General features: G+C 46.6%; 1 protein-coding gene across 1 annotated transcript in view; it reads left to right on the forward strand.

Moving 5' to 3' along the window:
* Positions 1-16,486, forward strand: part of RBM28 (RNA binding motif protein 28) — a 728,250-nt gene that overhangs the window by 317,781 nt on the left and 393,983 nt on the right. The window contains exon 11 of the mRNA XM_069629558.1: positions 8,507-8,580. Within this exon, the coding sequence (XP_069485659.1) occupies positions 8,507-8,580 (74 nt within the window). The remainder of the gene's footprint in view (positions 1-8,506; positions 8,581-16,486) is intronic.

Here is a 16,486-nt window from a genome sequence, read left to right on the forward strand (position 1 = left end):
CAAAGAGAGAAACTTCTCGCAAGAGGAGGGTCATGAATCTCAACCTTCACGCTTGGTTTCTGAAAGGCTGAGGTATAAGGATTGCGCCCTCCTGGATGATGTTAAGGAGGTGTTGCAGCAACAAAATCTTTGTGCCGTTGGAATAGGTTTTGCGAATGGTGCAGAGAAAAGAATGTTGATCCTTTTCAGTGTGATACTCCTGATGTTTTGTCCTTTTTGCTTTCATTAGCATATAAAGGTCTTCTGGTTGGCACCATTAAGAGATACTTAGCAGCAGTATCCATCTTTAAGCATTCGTCATAGGAATGCTCCTATTTCAAGATTCCGCTGGTGACTCAATTTCTGAAAGGGCTCACCAATGTGTTCCCTCCATCTCCTTTTCAGGTTCCGGTTTCGGACCTCAATCTGGTTTTCAAATTTCGAATGTATGCCCCACTTGAACCACTGCACACATGTCCTTTAAAGCTTTTAACCTTTAAAACAATCCTATTGGTTGCTATTACATCTGCACAGAGAGTGAGAGAATTGCAGGCACTTTCTTCCAAGCCACCTTTTACTAAATTCCACAAGGACAGGGTTGTGTTAACGGTGAAACTCTCCTCCTTGCATAAGGTAGTCTGTGACTTCCATTTACGTTAGATTATGCTGCCGGATTTTTACCCTCCTCATCCTAGTAAGGAAGAGGAACGACTCCATAGGCTGGACCCTAGGAGAGCGTTAATCTTTTACATAGCCAGAATGGCTAAATTGACAGTGGGACGACCAGCTCTTTGTAGGGTGTAGGGTGTACAGGGCACAAATTGGGGCTGGCTGTTACTAAACAGACATTGTCTCGGTGGATCAATCTAGCCATCTCTGAATGCTACAGACTGGAAGGCAGGACCCTCCTGAGGGTTTACGCACTCATTCCACAAGGGGCATGGCTGCATCAACAGCCCTTCAAAGATGTGTCCCTATAAAGAACATTTGCAATGCTGCTACGTGGTCCTCTACACACGATTACAAAGCATTATTTGCTGGCTGCTTCTCATACTCAGGATGTCGCTTTTGGTATGGCAGTCCTCTATTCCACCCTTTAAAAATACAAATTGTTGCATATGACAATTCTACTCCCTCTGCCACTCAATACTGATTTGGGAGTCTGTCAAAGATGTGGAATACGTTGGAGGACACAATCAATTTGAAGAACAAGTTACTTACCAATTAGTAACGTTCTTTTGACTGGATGTTCCTCCAATGTATTCCTCATCAGCCTCCCAACCTACCCCTCTGTAGAATTTCACATGCTATTACAGCTTTTGTTCCAACAAGGCTGAGTACTGTCATGTAGTCGTTATGGGCATCTGGGCTTCACGAGCAACAGGGGGAAAAAACAGAACTGAGACCAACGGCCGCCTTGCGTGCTATATATAACATTGGATGACGTCCCCCTCGACGGAGGCCTTCGAGGGACTCGGACCCGATGCCATAGACGCGGGGCGCCCTCTGATGAAGTTTTCTGAAGCAGCCGAAGATGGGCAACATATGTCAAAGATGTGGAATACGTTGGAGGAACATCCATTCGAAAGAACGTTACCACTTGATAAGTAACTTGTTCTTCTCCAGCATTGGATCTTTCATGGATTCCCATGCTGTGAATATTTCTCGTCAGGCTGGGAAACCTCAGTAACTTTAATATAGTGGTTTTCCTATGGAAACATTTCGACACCTTGAGTGTCCTATCGATGTCTTTATGGGTGCTTTAGGCCGCACCAATGGGACGTCCAGTAAATAACCCCTCCCCCGCGGCTTCCCTTGCGATTTCAACTGTCTTCCAAACTGTTGAGATAACCTTGTGTTCTCTCCAGAGAATTCGCTCTTTTTTTTTTCTACACAGCTTTCACTGTTTCCATTGGGTCTTTCAGTACTTCAAGGCCCAGTCATGTCATCTGTGGGTCTAAAGAAGTCATTATTTCGGCCGTGTGAGACCTGCAGCCTCAATAATGTGTATGAGGGGGACGGCCATGCGGACTGCTTATACCCCATTCACTCCGCAGACAACTGCGCCATCTGGTTCTGCCAGAAGACTCTCAAGGACCATAACAGGTGATTGATTTACTGGCTGAATGAGGGGTCCTATCCGGCTTCGGAGGTGGGCTCTTCCCGCAGGGGCCCAGTCCTCTACTCCTTCGCCCAAGAGATCGCCACTCTCAAGGCAAGTCAGCGCCAAGGGCGAATAAGCCGAAGAGATCGGGGTCACGCCAACAGAGGCCTGCGGAACCGGCGCACAAGGCCTCCGCATTGGGCAAGAAGTCCAGGTCTCATTCCTCCTCGTCGACTAAGAAGTCGTCTTCCAAGGATAGGCGTCACTCCTCTTCAGGACATGCGTCATTGAAGCATCGTTCCAAGTCCTCGTCCATGCAGCCCTCTTCTCAAACTAAGGAAGTGTTGGTGCCAAGGACCGCACCGACGGCTGGTCTGTTATAGTCAGTTCCACCGACGACGGCCTACTCGACGAGGGGCCTTCCATCGACGTCGGCTTTAACATCTACGACCCCGTCGACGACACTGCTGGTGATGGCCCTGTTGTCGTCCCTGCTGGTGATGGCCCCGTTGTCATCCCTGCTGACGGCTTCATTAATCCCTACCCCACCCCCTGTCGACGGCTCTGGCGACGGTGGAAATGCAGAAGTTCACGGCGAAGCTGGTGGCCGATGTGGATCTGTTGTCTCTCAGGGATACAACGTGGTCGTCAGGGGCAGGATTTACTTCCATACTCCCGATGGATATTCTCCAAGATGAGCCACCCTCGGCCTATGGGCTTGACTCAGATCCGGAGGGGGAAGTGCAGCCGTTTCTGGATCCTTCGGTTTTGGGCCTGCAGCCTTCTCTTACATCCATGTCAGGGGGACTGGGGGCTGTCCCGCCTCAATATCCTCTTGTCATTCCGCACTTGCAATCGCTCCTGGGGCAGTTGGATGTCAGGCTGTGCCTCAGGTTCAAGCTGTTGCGTTGATACAGGACTTAACCACCATTCCTCGTCAGAAGGATGTATCGGAAGCCCCGGGCAATAGAGGGCCTCATCCCAGAAGGGCTTCCCCGGTTTGGGCTCCTCTGCGGTCTCCCAGGGTGTTCAGCCCTCCTCGAAGGGATCCGGAGGAAGGGGAACTGGTGGAGACTGCGTCGGATAGCGTTCCTCAGGACACTCTCTCGACGGTCTCATCTTGGCCCAGATGGGCTGATACCTGGGATACTGATCCGGATGCTCAAAGCAGCCCAGCCGAGCCATCTCCGCCAGATGATATTGGAGGATTTCATGCCAGGATGGCTAAGGCCTGTCACGAGTTTGGCCTCATCCCAGAGGAGGAAAAGAAAGACTGCTTTTTCTTTGTCTATATGAGGAAGAGGAGAAAGGAAGTCTTCTGGATGCCCATATTGGACCACGTGTGGCAGTAAGGTCTTTCGACAATGCTCCACCCGTTTACAGAGCCTGGGTGAAGGGCCGCTTGGAGAAGAAGTTCAAGGCGCTGGGGTCCACTCCAAAGTGCCTGATGTCGCAGCCCACTCCGGAGTCGGTTGTTTCGGTTGCAGCAAGTAGAAAGGCTCCTACCAAGCACAAGTATGCAACTTCCCCCGAGAATGAAGGCCGCAAGCTGGATGCTTTCAAACAAAAGGTCCTCACAGTGGGTGATACTACGGTCAAAGCTGCGAACTCGTTGGCTATCCTGGCGCGGTACAACCGCGAGATGTGGCAGAGATGTGGAACAGTTTGTAGTAAATATGTAACAATGTAATCCTAGTAGTTTTACTTGCTTTCTGTATGTTTTGAAGGCCTAACTAAAAAGACTTACCTGTACTTGTACCCTTATAAACTGGACTTCAGTAAAGAAGTTACTCTTCCCAAACATGGTGTCTCAGGCTTCTTCATTTAGACACATCTTTTCACTGGCTTCCCAAAATACATCTCAGGGTGGATTTTGGATATCCATCCCAACAATATTCAAATTGTCATTATGCTGTAAAAAATAAACATGTATGCGAGTGCGCCGAAGAAAATAGTGGAAGTAAGTCCGCTAGCACATGCCCTTCCTAATTGCATCAAAAAGGTAACAAAACAGAAACGTCTTCAGTTGCTGGCCTTGCACCTTCAGACTGAAACCGCAACCTCTCACGCTGCTGATTTCAGAGCTCCTATCTAGTGATCTTTGGGATCAGAGTCTCGATTTGGTTGCTCTAATCCTCCTTGTGATTTTTTTAGGGCTCCTTTTTGTCATTTCACACGTGCAGGCTTGGCAATTTGCTGCATTGATTAGTATCAGGCTTTTGACTTCTATTTGGCCCCAGTCTTAACGTTGTGATTGGGTGTTATTGTGAATGTAGAATGTTGAAAGCCTCAGTCTGGTTGATCTGTCTGGAAGAACATTTTTTTGTGATATTTTTTATTGAAAGCAGTAGTCGTTTGTCATGTATATAGCGCCCTTATCCAATTAGTATGGCCTTGTCACGCTTGTGAGGGAATGCTCTCTGAGATATCGGAAAGTTTGTCAAAGATTAGAATGCGTGTGTCCATTTAGCCAAAATGGAAGTTGGGTGGGCTGGTCTAGCTCCAGTAAGCTACCCATGATGGTCCGGCATGTGGATGAGAGCCGAGAATTGGTCAGGAGAGTGCGCAAGTGCAAGAGTTTCTTTGTGTCCAGTTAGACTGAATTTGTTGTTGTAGATCATAGCTGCATTCTGATGGCAGAGATGTGCTTTGTGTTTTAGTCTGGTGTAAGGATACAAGTGCGTGCGGATAGGGGGCCGCCTGTGGCTGAAGTCCACAGCAGTGGTGCGGGAATGCATACTTTGAGGCGAAGTTGGACCTTTGCCTTTGAAGTAGCTGTGTGATCAGACTGTATAGTCAGCTCCAAATTAGTACTATACCTGGCTCTGAACTGTGTACTGGGGAGGCACTGACTGACTCCAGACCTAGGTGTCATGAGGTAAGTGTGAAAAGGCAAAGGTTTTTCAAGTTGCTGGAGGGAATAGCCAGGTTTTGAGGGCCTTTCTGAAGGAGAGGTTGTCCTTCTCACGGCGGATGTTCTGAGGAAGGGAGTTCACAGGGTGGGAGATTGGACAAATAATATGGATTCTCCAATGCTGGTGAAGTTGAAGGAGGGGGTCTCAAGGAGGAGTGCAGAGCCAGATCTAAGGTTTCTGATGGGTTGGTAACATGTAAGCTTGTGTTGGTGTAATTCTGGGCCGGTCTTGTGAGGTTGCAGTGTGATATGTACATGCCCTTGAAGATTGTCCATCTGCTGATGGCAAGCCAGTGGAGCACGCTAAGGGCTGGCGTGATGTGTTCTCTGGTTGAGAGTGCAAGGAGGAGTCTAGCTGCAGAGTTTTGGATACTTCTGAGCTGAAATGCAGGGATGCCCAAGTAGAGGGAGTTTGCGTAGATAAGAGGGAGAGGATGATCGCAAGGATTGTTGAGACTCTGTGGGAGTAGAAGATAAAAAGGTTAGATTCCACTGAGGATGTGAGCAGGAAGTGCTATTTTCTGGACGCAGGGTTGATATTGTGCGAGAGTTAGATCAGAGGTGTATTTCAGGTTCTTTACTGAGTCGGATGCTACGGATGGGGTCCTTGGGAGGGTGGCCAGGGTGTGGGTTCATTGAAAAGTGACCCTTTACCGCAGATTAGGAATTTGGTTTTACCAGGATTGAGGAGGAGGTGGTGGTTAGTTGTCATCCAGTCGTCGATGACGGAGAGTCAGGAGGCTAGGTCAGGAAGAGGGAGGCCAGCGACTTGGGCATCTTGAAAATGATCTGAGTTATATTGGCGCAGTTGTAGCGGGTTGGGTTATGAGCGGATGAGTGCAGGGAGGGGGCTTAGGTAGAGATTGAAGAAGAGGGGCGATAGGCAGGCTCCATGTGGGACTCCTTAAGGGACAGGGCTTGGAGTGGAGAAGAATGTGGGGAGGAACATGATTTGTGAGCAGTTGGGGAGGAAGGAGGAGATCCATCTTGAAGCGGAGTCTCTGCCTAGAGAGTGGAGTCTGTCCATGAGGATGTAGTGTTCAATAGTGCCAACAAGCAGCAGAGAGGTCAAGGAGGTTACGTTGAGCACAGCCTTCAGAGTATGCCATTTCTTTCATGTAATCACAGATTGAGACAAGGGAGGATTCTGTTCCTCTGAGGGGTCTGAATCCTGACTGGGTGTATAGGCAGAGCTGGGTATATGCTATGCGGTTCAAGTGTTTGGCGATGAAGCTGGTGTTAGAGATAGGGCAGCAGTTGGATGGAAGGAGGTCGTGGGTGGGCTTTTTTAGAAGGGGTTTTACATGAGAGGATTTGAGAGCGTCGGGGAAGATACCTTATCTAAGTGTGTGGTTAATTATGGATCTTGAGACGTTGCCTGCACAGGCCGAGTAAAGTATGTTCTTTAGGAGGAGGGGGTTGAGGGGGGTGCAGGGATCTCCAGGGGAGCTGGAGGGTGGTTTTGGCATAGCATTTTCAGGAATTCAGGGTGGGAAATGGCAGTGAAGGAGGAGAGTACCGGGTGTGTGGAGGGAGGCCGAGAGGGGATGGGGGAAGTTGACGAAGAGGGGGAGGTGGTTGAAAAATGCTATTTTGGTGTAGATAGACAAGTGTTTTTCAATAGCGATGCTGTAAAAGTGGTCTGACTGCATCGCAGAGGGTTTGGGAGTGGTGGGGAGGAGCGGTGGAACAGCTTGAATTCTGCGATGATCCTGTGGAGTTAGCTTCTAGGGTTACATGATTTGGCTATTTGGTTTCCATAGAAGGATCTTTAGGCTTTCCTAATTTCAATCCTATAGGCTCTGATCTGTGTGGCATAGGTGGCTCTGTTTTGGGGCGTGGATCTTGCCTGCCATGTGCTCTCCAGGCGATGCTTGTGGGTTTTAAGACATATAAGGGAGGGAGTGTACCACTTGGAATTAGGGCCTTCTCTCTGGGAAGTGGATTGTGTGGCTTTGGAAAAATCGTTCACAATTTTATTATACACAGGTGTTAAAAAAAGAGTAAAATGAGGGCAACATAAAAACAATGATGGTAAAAACATCATTCGGCATCACATCAAGGTAAATTAAAAAGGTAACTCAGTATGATTGCAAGTTGTGCATATATCAAGTTCAATTTCAGACTGTTTCACCAGCAGTAGTCGCTAAAACTGCATTAATATATCTTACTACTGCATGTGACAACAGCAAATGTTAGCCAGTAGAAATGCGGTTCCAAACAGAATCAAAGGGTACACAAGTCATCACGCTAGAGAACGGACGGAGATGGAGGCCACGCAGACCAGAAACCCCCTTGCATTCCAGAAATATATGCCTCCAAGTCTCCTTCAATCTAAAATTGCAGTATCTGCAGCATGATTGGTTATGAACCGCTCTATTACCGATATCAAATATTTTTGCTATTGGAAGAATATTAAGGCGCAATCTTTCTATTTTCCGTGTTATGGAATTTTATTAAATAGTCGGTTAATACTCCCCATGTTTGGCCAATGCCCGCCAGCTTGCTGTACATATATTGCCCACCGCTGTCTTTGTCCATTTCCCTTAGTCTGCTTTTGTTAAGAGTGGGGTTAGTTTCAAACATTTCCCTGGGGCCTTCTAGACCATGTAGTATGTCTTCCGATACCTTCATGCCGTTCAATGCCTCGTAATCTCCAGGCTGGATCAGATCGTTTAAATTGAACAGTTATGACACTGCGTGGTCACATTTCCTGTTTTCCAATATTCTGAGAGTAGCTCTACTTGTAATTTGCACTTCATTAGTATAAAGAATGTATTTTTAGATGTGTATTATATAGACCTTCCCTTGTTTTGTATTTATCTGTACCTTTAAATTATCCTTCCCTTTTTGAAAAGTTGCATTTATGGCTCAGCCATGCAAACTGTTGGAGAGTTAAGATAACTTGGAGGAAAGGAAGCCTTTATAAATCAAGATAGGTTTAGCTATCCATGTCCTAGAAATAAGAGCTGGGAAAAACAGCCAGCCTGCACCTGTAGCAAGGGTATCATCTGTATGAGTGAGAAAACGCATCCAGGAACTCGCTATAAGGCACTTTATGAATACTCCTGCCCTTGTAGTCCTATGGGCTACTAAGCTAGTGCATCAGAAGAAATTGAGGTGCAGACTTCAGTTAGGGTTTGTGAAAAAACTTGCTATTGACCGGAGTAGGTCAGGATACATAGAAACCCAGCAAACAGACCATGGGGCTATCAATGTGACGGTATAAGTGATTTTCAGACCTAACTGGAGCAGTCCTGATGGATGTCCCTCATCTGCTGCATTAGGAATGCTAGCTCACATGGAAAGTGTGGGGAAACCTACTGGCCAACTTCTCCTGAATATCCCCAGTAAAACGTGTGCAGATGTTTTCCAAGGTCTGTCTTTCATTGGCTGGTTATATCAGTCTCCATGTGTATTGGCCCACCCTCTGGTTCATGTTTATCGCTTGGACGGGCTATTTGCCTGTTTTAACAGTGGATGTAATCAGCTTAATGTTTCTTTTTCAGGTTGTGCCTTTGCCCAGTTTATGGATAAAGAATCCGCAGAGAAGTGTATGGAGGCAGCACGTGATGAATCTCAGGTAAGGAGCAGCGAAACGGTAATATGTCCTGTTGCCCACATTTGACATGCAACATCATGTATTGCTCTCTGTCACACCAGTTTATTTGGTCTTAGTGCTTGGAAAGTGCTTTATTTCTGTTGAAGCTTTGTAGGTATGTAGTAGATCCATGAACACCAACCAAGCTAGAAAGCTACGTAGCTCTGCAAAAGGAGGACTTGCAGTAGGTAGTGCAGTATACAGCAGGGAAATGGATACTAGAATCAGAAAGGGGGCTGAGAGGAGAGGAGAGGCGATGGCATTAGAGGGCTGCATGTATCAGAGAACAGTTGCTCAGTGTTTTGACAGGGTTTTTTCAAGAGTAAAATATTAGGGAGATTTTTTTCAGTGTCCTCTGGTGTGGGCTTAAAAAAAACAACCTCAAATGTTGGGCAAGGATATTCCCAAAGGTACCCCCGGCTTGCACACAGGTAGCTGTGGCTAAGCAGGCAATCTTCATTCTATCGAGGGGCGTTGAGGGTGATTATATAATGTGTCGACACATAAGCACAAATTATATATCGAAAATATACTCTTTAGTAACAAATCAAAAAATATTTACGGTTATATGTACTTCAAAAATATAAAAAGCTTCTGAAACAGTACATGGTTTCCAAAATTCTAAAACAAGAAGGTAGCAACACGTTTTTAAAGGTAATAAAAATATTCACCTAGTTTGAGTGAATTTGTTTTTCCATAGGGATGTTCAGGACAGTCATTTGTTAATGGTTATAGTGAAAATATAGGTGTTCCCAGACTCTCACGGGAGTTGCAAAAGAGGTGTCCTTTTTTTTAACTTTATTTTTGATTTTTGCAAAACAGTAATGCAATAACATTGCACAGAATACAGCCCACACACCTCCTCCCCTCCCCCCACTCCCATTTCCCGGGCCTCATAGCGATCGAGCCCATCCATAGTACATTCAGTTTATACTCTGTAGATAGCGATTGTGACGCTTCGGCAACCTCAAGGGGCTGGGCCAGGGGATGAGTTCTGTGATGAGATTGAGTCAGTGGTGGACATCAGGTATGCGACGTATGGACCTCAGATGTCAGGTGGCCGTGTTTGGAGCGGTAGTGTCTTCATGAAGCTTCTTTCTGTATCTTGGCTCTATGTTACATCCTTTAGCCAGTTTTGCAGGTTGGGGGCCGGTTCCCATCCCCATGTCATTGCCACTGTTCTCCATGCTTGGAGCAACAATAGGTCTGCCAGTTTGCGGCCTAAGGGTGGTAGGTATCTGGTTAGCCCCAGGAGTGCCAAAGTTGGGTCGTGGTCTAATTGAGTTCCAATGATTGCTGCGATTTTCCCCAGTACTGGCAGGTCCACGCTAGGTGTAGGAAATCTGCCTCTGGGGCCTTGCATCTTTCACATGTTGCCGGGGTTGTTGTCTGTTGCGAGTGGCGTTTTGCCGGTGTGCAGTATATTTGGTGTATGTAATTGAAGTGAATTTGTTTGTAGCGTGTGTTGAGCGATACTTTTTGAGTTTGATGCAGGATATACGATCAGTCGTCGTCTGTTATTGTGGTTTGTAGGGTTTTTTCCCCATCATCTTTTAGTTGCTTGGGATGTGGGTGCTGTGTCATTCAGGAGTGACTTGTATATCTCCAACACCAGTCTTCCATTGCCTTGCGATTGTATCACTCCATGAAGAAGTTGCTACATCGGTGGTTGCTGAGGGAGCGTGTCTAAGATGACTAGGAGTGAGTGGCGTAGTCTAAAGTATATGAATAGGTCTAGGCTGTTATCGCCTCCTTTGTCTCTGGCCTTTTGCGGAGTGATGACCGTGCCATCGACGAAGAGGTCCTCTAGTGTTTTTATTTGCAGCTTGTCTGTCCATCTTAAGTAGGTTCTGTCGGTGGTTAGGGTGAGTCCTGTTATAAATCTTGCTGGAATTAAGGCGGAGAACCTGGTCTGAATGTTGATTTTTTGCGCAATCTTTTTCCAGATGGCATATGTGACATGGACAAAGTTAAGTGTGGTGTGGGGTATGTGGAGATTTCCTAGGATAGTCGTTCTAAGGAGGTATGGGGTCGCTAGTGCACTTTGAATTTGGACATGAGGTCCGATGAAGTCCGTGGAGTACCAATGTCCGACGAACTGGGTTTGAGCGGCCCAGTAATGGCGTTGCGGGTCTGGGAGTGCCAGGCACCCTTTTTCACGGGTTCGATAAGTGTGGCGCATGCTACTTTGCCTGCCCATAGTAGGTGAAGGATCTGGCTCCGGATACGCTGCAGGAACTGTTGTAATAGTAGGATGGAGATATTTGCGAAGAGGTATAGTAATTTGGGGAGAATCGCATTCTTGACCAGGGAGCCCCAGAGAGTAAGTGGGAGGAGTTTCCATTTGTTTATTTTGCCTTGTAGTGCCTCCACTGTTGTCCGTAGTTATCTTGCATAATATCTGAGTGGGACCTGGACAGCGAGATGCCGAGGTATCTGATCTTCGATAGTTGCCAACTGAACCTAAAGTCGAAAAGAGGTGTCCTTTGAGCTGGCGAGGACAGAGGACCCCACCAGATGACATGACAGTTTCAAAAGCCTAAAGACTACAGAGGAGGTGGCCCACAAGGTCTGAAAAAGACAGCAAAGTGGCAGTACCTAGGAAAATACCCCAGGTACAAAAGACGACCCCCAGCGACGGATGTTATGCCCAAGGATACAGAAAAGGTTGCTGGATGCAGAAGAACCTTTTAAAGGGCGCAGAGGTGAGTTTGGAAACCAGATTTTCTTTTGGTTGGGGTCCTTTCTCCTGATCCAAGAACTGCACACAGCCCCAGGGCACAAGGATGGTTCCAGTAATACAGATGAGATATGCAGGCAAGCAGCAGGCAACCATCATCATGATGATGATGATGATGATGATGGGGATGGGGGGGGGCTACAGGAAATGAGCAGCAGTAAGATAACACAATATTGGCCATTCTGGAAAGCCTAGTGAAGTTCTGGTAAGGCCAAAGGAGTAAACAGGGTGGTCCCAACCCAAGGAGTTCCTTGAGAGCAGGCACAGTTGAACATCAGGAAAAAACGGTTTTCCGGTATCAGCCGTGGCAGCAGGGAATCCATCTCTGACCCACAAGGGGCTGCAGTGCAGGAATAACCAGCCGTTCCTGCTGGATCAGAGGGACACAATGTCTGAAACAGGGTTCGCATAGATGGAGTTTGTTGAGATGGATTTTCAGAATCAACCCTGTGAGGCCAACCTATTATGGTGAATAGGAAAGGCATTGAAGTCTAGCCAAACACACCCAAGATAGGGTAGAAGAGTAGTAGTAATGCTTAGATGCAGGCGCATGTCAGGAGATTTCTTTTTTGCAACTTTCCCTCCTTAGTTTCCTATGGAACCCCATTCTTTTTGCTCAGTTTTTAGCCTCTCCTGACTTTTTGAAGGGAAGTGTAAAGCCTTCAGCTTCACTTCTCTTGCCTTTTGCTCATTTTTAAGGGGAAATTGATCAGTCCTTCAGACTATCTGTACTTGATGTGAGGAATCAGAGGGCATTCTAACTTTTTTCCCAACATATTCCCTCCCAGGTGGTCAAGAAAAGGCAGTCTCTTTCAGATCCTGACCCTGGGGGTGGATATGCAAGGGAGGATCACCTGGGTGGAGGAGACTTGGGGAGTGGGGATGAGGCACCCTCGGTGAGAAGCAGTATTTCCCATTTCCCTTTTGTAAGGAATCAAATATCCCCCAGGCCTTTGTATGGTATTGCCAATCCATTCCTTATTTTTCCACAAAACCCTCTTCTAATATACCCCAGTCAGATACTGGGAAGAGTAAAAGACACACCAGAACTACACATCCTCTTTGTGTAGTCTTACCCACATGAACACCACTTAGGTACTGAGACGAGGAGGCCACCATTAACACAGAAGGCAGACTCTAAGAAGAAACGTGAGCGTTGTAGTTGTTGGACTCATTATGGAACTTTAAAGTGAGTCAGCTGAGAGGTATGAGACACAGGAAGCACAAAGAGTACCAGGGCAGGAGTTGCTGCGGTGAGACAGCACCTTTGCGAGACGATGGAAGGTATCAGGAGCCTGTTCCAGTGCAGCGAGCGAGAGTGGCTCGTTGGCAGTCTGAGGCATAGCTGAGGAAGCAGTGCATCACGGAGCGAAGGTACTGGGAGCATTGGAGAGGCTCCTGAATACTCACAGGTGCAGGACTGCTATCTGCAGTTGGCCGGAGCTCCGAAGTAATCTGCAGGGAAGTGAGGAAGCCGTGAAGGATGTTGTATACCTGAGGAAACGAGCACACTGAGGGTAGACAGGACTCCGGAAAGCTACAGAAAGTGGAAATCGGGCCATGAAAATGCTGGCAAGTCTGCCTGGGTAAAAAGGGGGCTCGAACATGGTGAATGGGCATAATCATGTCAGACATTTGATTTTGGATACCTGACGAATACAAGACCAAGAATTAACATGATGAGAAGCTGTATAAGCAAGCATTGCCAAGAGTCAAATGGCATTGTCAAGTGTAAAGAATAGTTGTGCAAGAAAACTATAATAGTAGCCAATTCCGAATGCAAGAGAAACTTGGAAAAAGGCAGCCACATGCTGTAAGCAAGAAATCTGAAACGGAGAATATGTTTCCTAGCAGGAGAGTGTACTGGGAAGCAGATTTTGGTGTTAAGCAGATGAAAGCTACTAAACAAGTAAATGTTGACAAAGCCAGTGATAATAAAGCTTCAAGGGCACTTGAACGGATACTGACCAGGCCTCATTGTGAAGCTGAAACTGTGGCAAGATGTATATGAAACAGATACAAGTAAGGTGTGTCGGTTGCGTGACCTGTAATGGGTGGACAGTGTAGTCCAACAACTGTGCCTAGACCGAATACACCCACCTAAAGGAAAAGCCACATTAGGATTGAATAAAAGAAACCTATGTGAACTGAGATTGCTGAGCTGAACTTTATATATTGGTGATAAGTAACCAAACACCATGGAACTGTTTTTTTGGAACATTGAATATCCCAAGGAACTGTGTTATTTTGGAACATTGACTATCTCGATGAACTGTGTTATTTTGAGATATTGGAAGAATTGAAAGTTTGGGGAAGGGAACCCTTCTTTTGTAAAGTGAACTACTTGAGGTTTTGGGAAGGGAAATCCCTTTTCCACCTTAAGAGCTGGAAGAAGCTCTGAACTTTTATTTTAACACTTCTCATTTGATACGGACATCCCTACACATTGTATACAATTAGATGTGAGGGCAGGTATAGGTTTTGGACACAGACAATTTGCTTTGGACTCCTGATGCAGACTATCAGTTTCATTTAGGTTGGGAAATCCCACATTCGCATAGGGCAAGTTGGCCTTTTCCCAACCCTCCTTTTAAGTTAATAAAAGTTTCTATCTTAAATACTATTCAATTGTCTGCGTCTACCTCATGATGACTTCACATGGGACACGGTTTCCCTTTCAAATTCTTGCACTTTTGTAACGTTGCCCAAAGCACCTTACAGTGCATTGGGGATACTTTTGTATCGCCCTAGCTTTTTACACATGGGATGATATTTAATTTATTTCCATGTGCGCTTAAAGACAAGCTGGTGGCAGCAGATACATTTTTTCAATTTTTTGCATTTTTTAGTATGCACATTCACGTTTACTTTGTATGGCTACTAAACGTAGCTAGTTCCCTCAAATGGCCGTGCCACAAGATTTTTGCTTGCTTCTTTGGCCATATTGTTGTTTGTCGTTCTTCCTGCCTTTTCAGGTCAGGCAATCCCTTATAGGTTCATGCACTTTCCCAGTAAAGCTGCTGCTTTTGCGAGCTAGTGCTGTCTTTGTATGTGTGTGGCTCAGGGGGTGGGTCTGTCTAGTCTCACTTCGCACCCTTCATGCCAGAAAGTCTAGGTGTGGAGCAGATGTGAAACCAGTAGTTGTCCCCGATTGGATAACTACTAGCAGTTTGAATGGTGCAGATCCTTACCATTGGTGGGCTTGGAGTATGGATAAGAGGACCTTTGCAGCCATTTCTTCAGATCCTCGCTAGAGCCATGAATCCGTCAAAGAGCAGCCTGCTGAAGAGCCGAAGAACCACCCTGAAGTAGCCAACATCCCTTCCAGTAGCCGGCCGGGTAAAGCCCTGCTCCTCTCCCTAATCTCTGAAGAGCCTAAACTGTGCTTCAGCCCCTGGTCTAGTGGAACCAACTAGTCTTGATGCCTTCTCGTGGATCCTGCCTTTCTGAGCCGTTGGAAGTGTTCTGGACTGCCCAGTGGACTGACCAGCTCTCTCGTGGGCTACCTTACCAGAAGCATCACCGTTCCACGCTCAAGTCTGAACTTGGGTAGTCGCCAGCTTGTGCCACAAGTCACTTTTCCCCCGAATTTCAGCATTAAGGCATCCTGTCCTAGAGCAGCTTCTGTGACTGACTGGAAAGGGCGCCTGTCGTTGCCTGTGTGCGGAGACTGTTGCTGGAACTCGCCTTTCTCCAACCTGTGAAGTGTCCTGCATCAGTGTGCATTTATTTGACAGGTTCCCTCTTACCGCTGCAACCCGACAGGCAGAATCCTCTAACCTGCAACTCTTGGGCACCTCTCACTGGAATCAACAGCAGATCATCGAACCCCCAGACGACCCACAAAAGTGATCTGGGAAAATCTGAGTCAGGGGGTCAGTAAATGCAGTGTATCTGCCCGACCCTGCCCTCCATAGAATAACATTGGGAACAAGTCCCTTTGTTTCGTTATTCCATTCCACTCACCTTTTGGTCGTCTAACTTCGGTCAAGTATCCTGCCCCTGGATTAGCCTTGGGTCTGGAAGAAAGGAAAACATGTGCTTGTTTCTGGTGAAATAGTTGGAGAACTGTTAAACTATCACCAACACAAGCTTATTGAACTTACCTACAGAAACCCCATTCTGTTGAGAAACATTGTGGCTCCTGTGACCCAATAATCTTATGGTTTGGACTTCTTAAGATAGCTTATTGTCTTGTGATCTGGTTCCATCATTGGCTGCATCTAAAATGCTTACCTGCTTTATTTTATGTATATTTGAACCTATGGTTACTGTATATATTAGTATCCTAGTGTTGTGTGTTAATACTACCTGTTCGATTCATTTTCCATTGTGTTCAGAAGACCTGTAACAACCCTATTTTTACAATTAGCGGTCTAAATTGAATTATTGTGTGCATACTATGTGGACTCATTGAGGATCCCTGAATGCACTCATTCCCGGCTGAGAATAAGCTTTGACTGCACATCCATGTACCTTGATTGGGTTTTGGGAAACCTCTCAGAATTCCCTGTTCACTAGAGCTAGGGTGGCCTCCTAAAATCTTTCCACCAGGCCAGATTCTAGAAATCCATCTCAACACTGGGCTAGAATGTTGTATGGCTAGCCAGCTTGGTCTTGGATTCAGGCAGGCCGTGAGTGTTCTACGGCTACCATGACACACACACACAGCACTCCCAAGATTTCCAGTTTGATGGAGAAGTTTAAAAATGTACACCGTTGGACAGTTAATCAACAGTTAGCCTAATCATAAGCAATACTTGGGCCTGGTGCCCAAAAGTCACCAGGTCCACAAGTCATACTGTTCAAGTAAATTTACTGTTGGATTTGAGCAGTGCCAATGACTGGTGTTCAGGGTTGCAGGAATCTGGAAAGGTTCAGTTCAGTGTCTCTACAGACCCACCACGCTAGAGAAGGCCCAGTGGTGATCCTTGACCAGACCACCACCAATCTTAGTCAGGTAAGGGAGAGATGGGGCCAGGACATTATGTCCATGCAATCCTATGAAGGGTGGCAGAAGTAGGTAGTCTAACTACCCTTACTATGATTCTGCTAGGGACCACTTCACGGGTTCCTAGATCCGCTAGGCCCACTTAATTCTGCAATGTCAGTCCGTGGGAATACCAGGGGTGTAGAGGTCATTTAACA

Source organism: Ambystoma mexicanum, chromosome 12, assembly GCF_040938575.1.
Source record: "Ambystoma mexicanum isolate Mex_15411 chromosome 12, UKY_AmexF1_1, whole genome shotgun sequence".
NCBI classification, from domain to species: Eukaryota; Metazoa; Chordata; class Amphibia; order Caudata; family Ambystomatidae; genus Ambystoma; species Ambystoma mexicanum.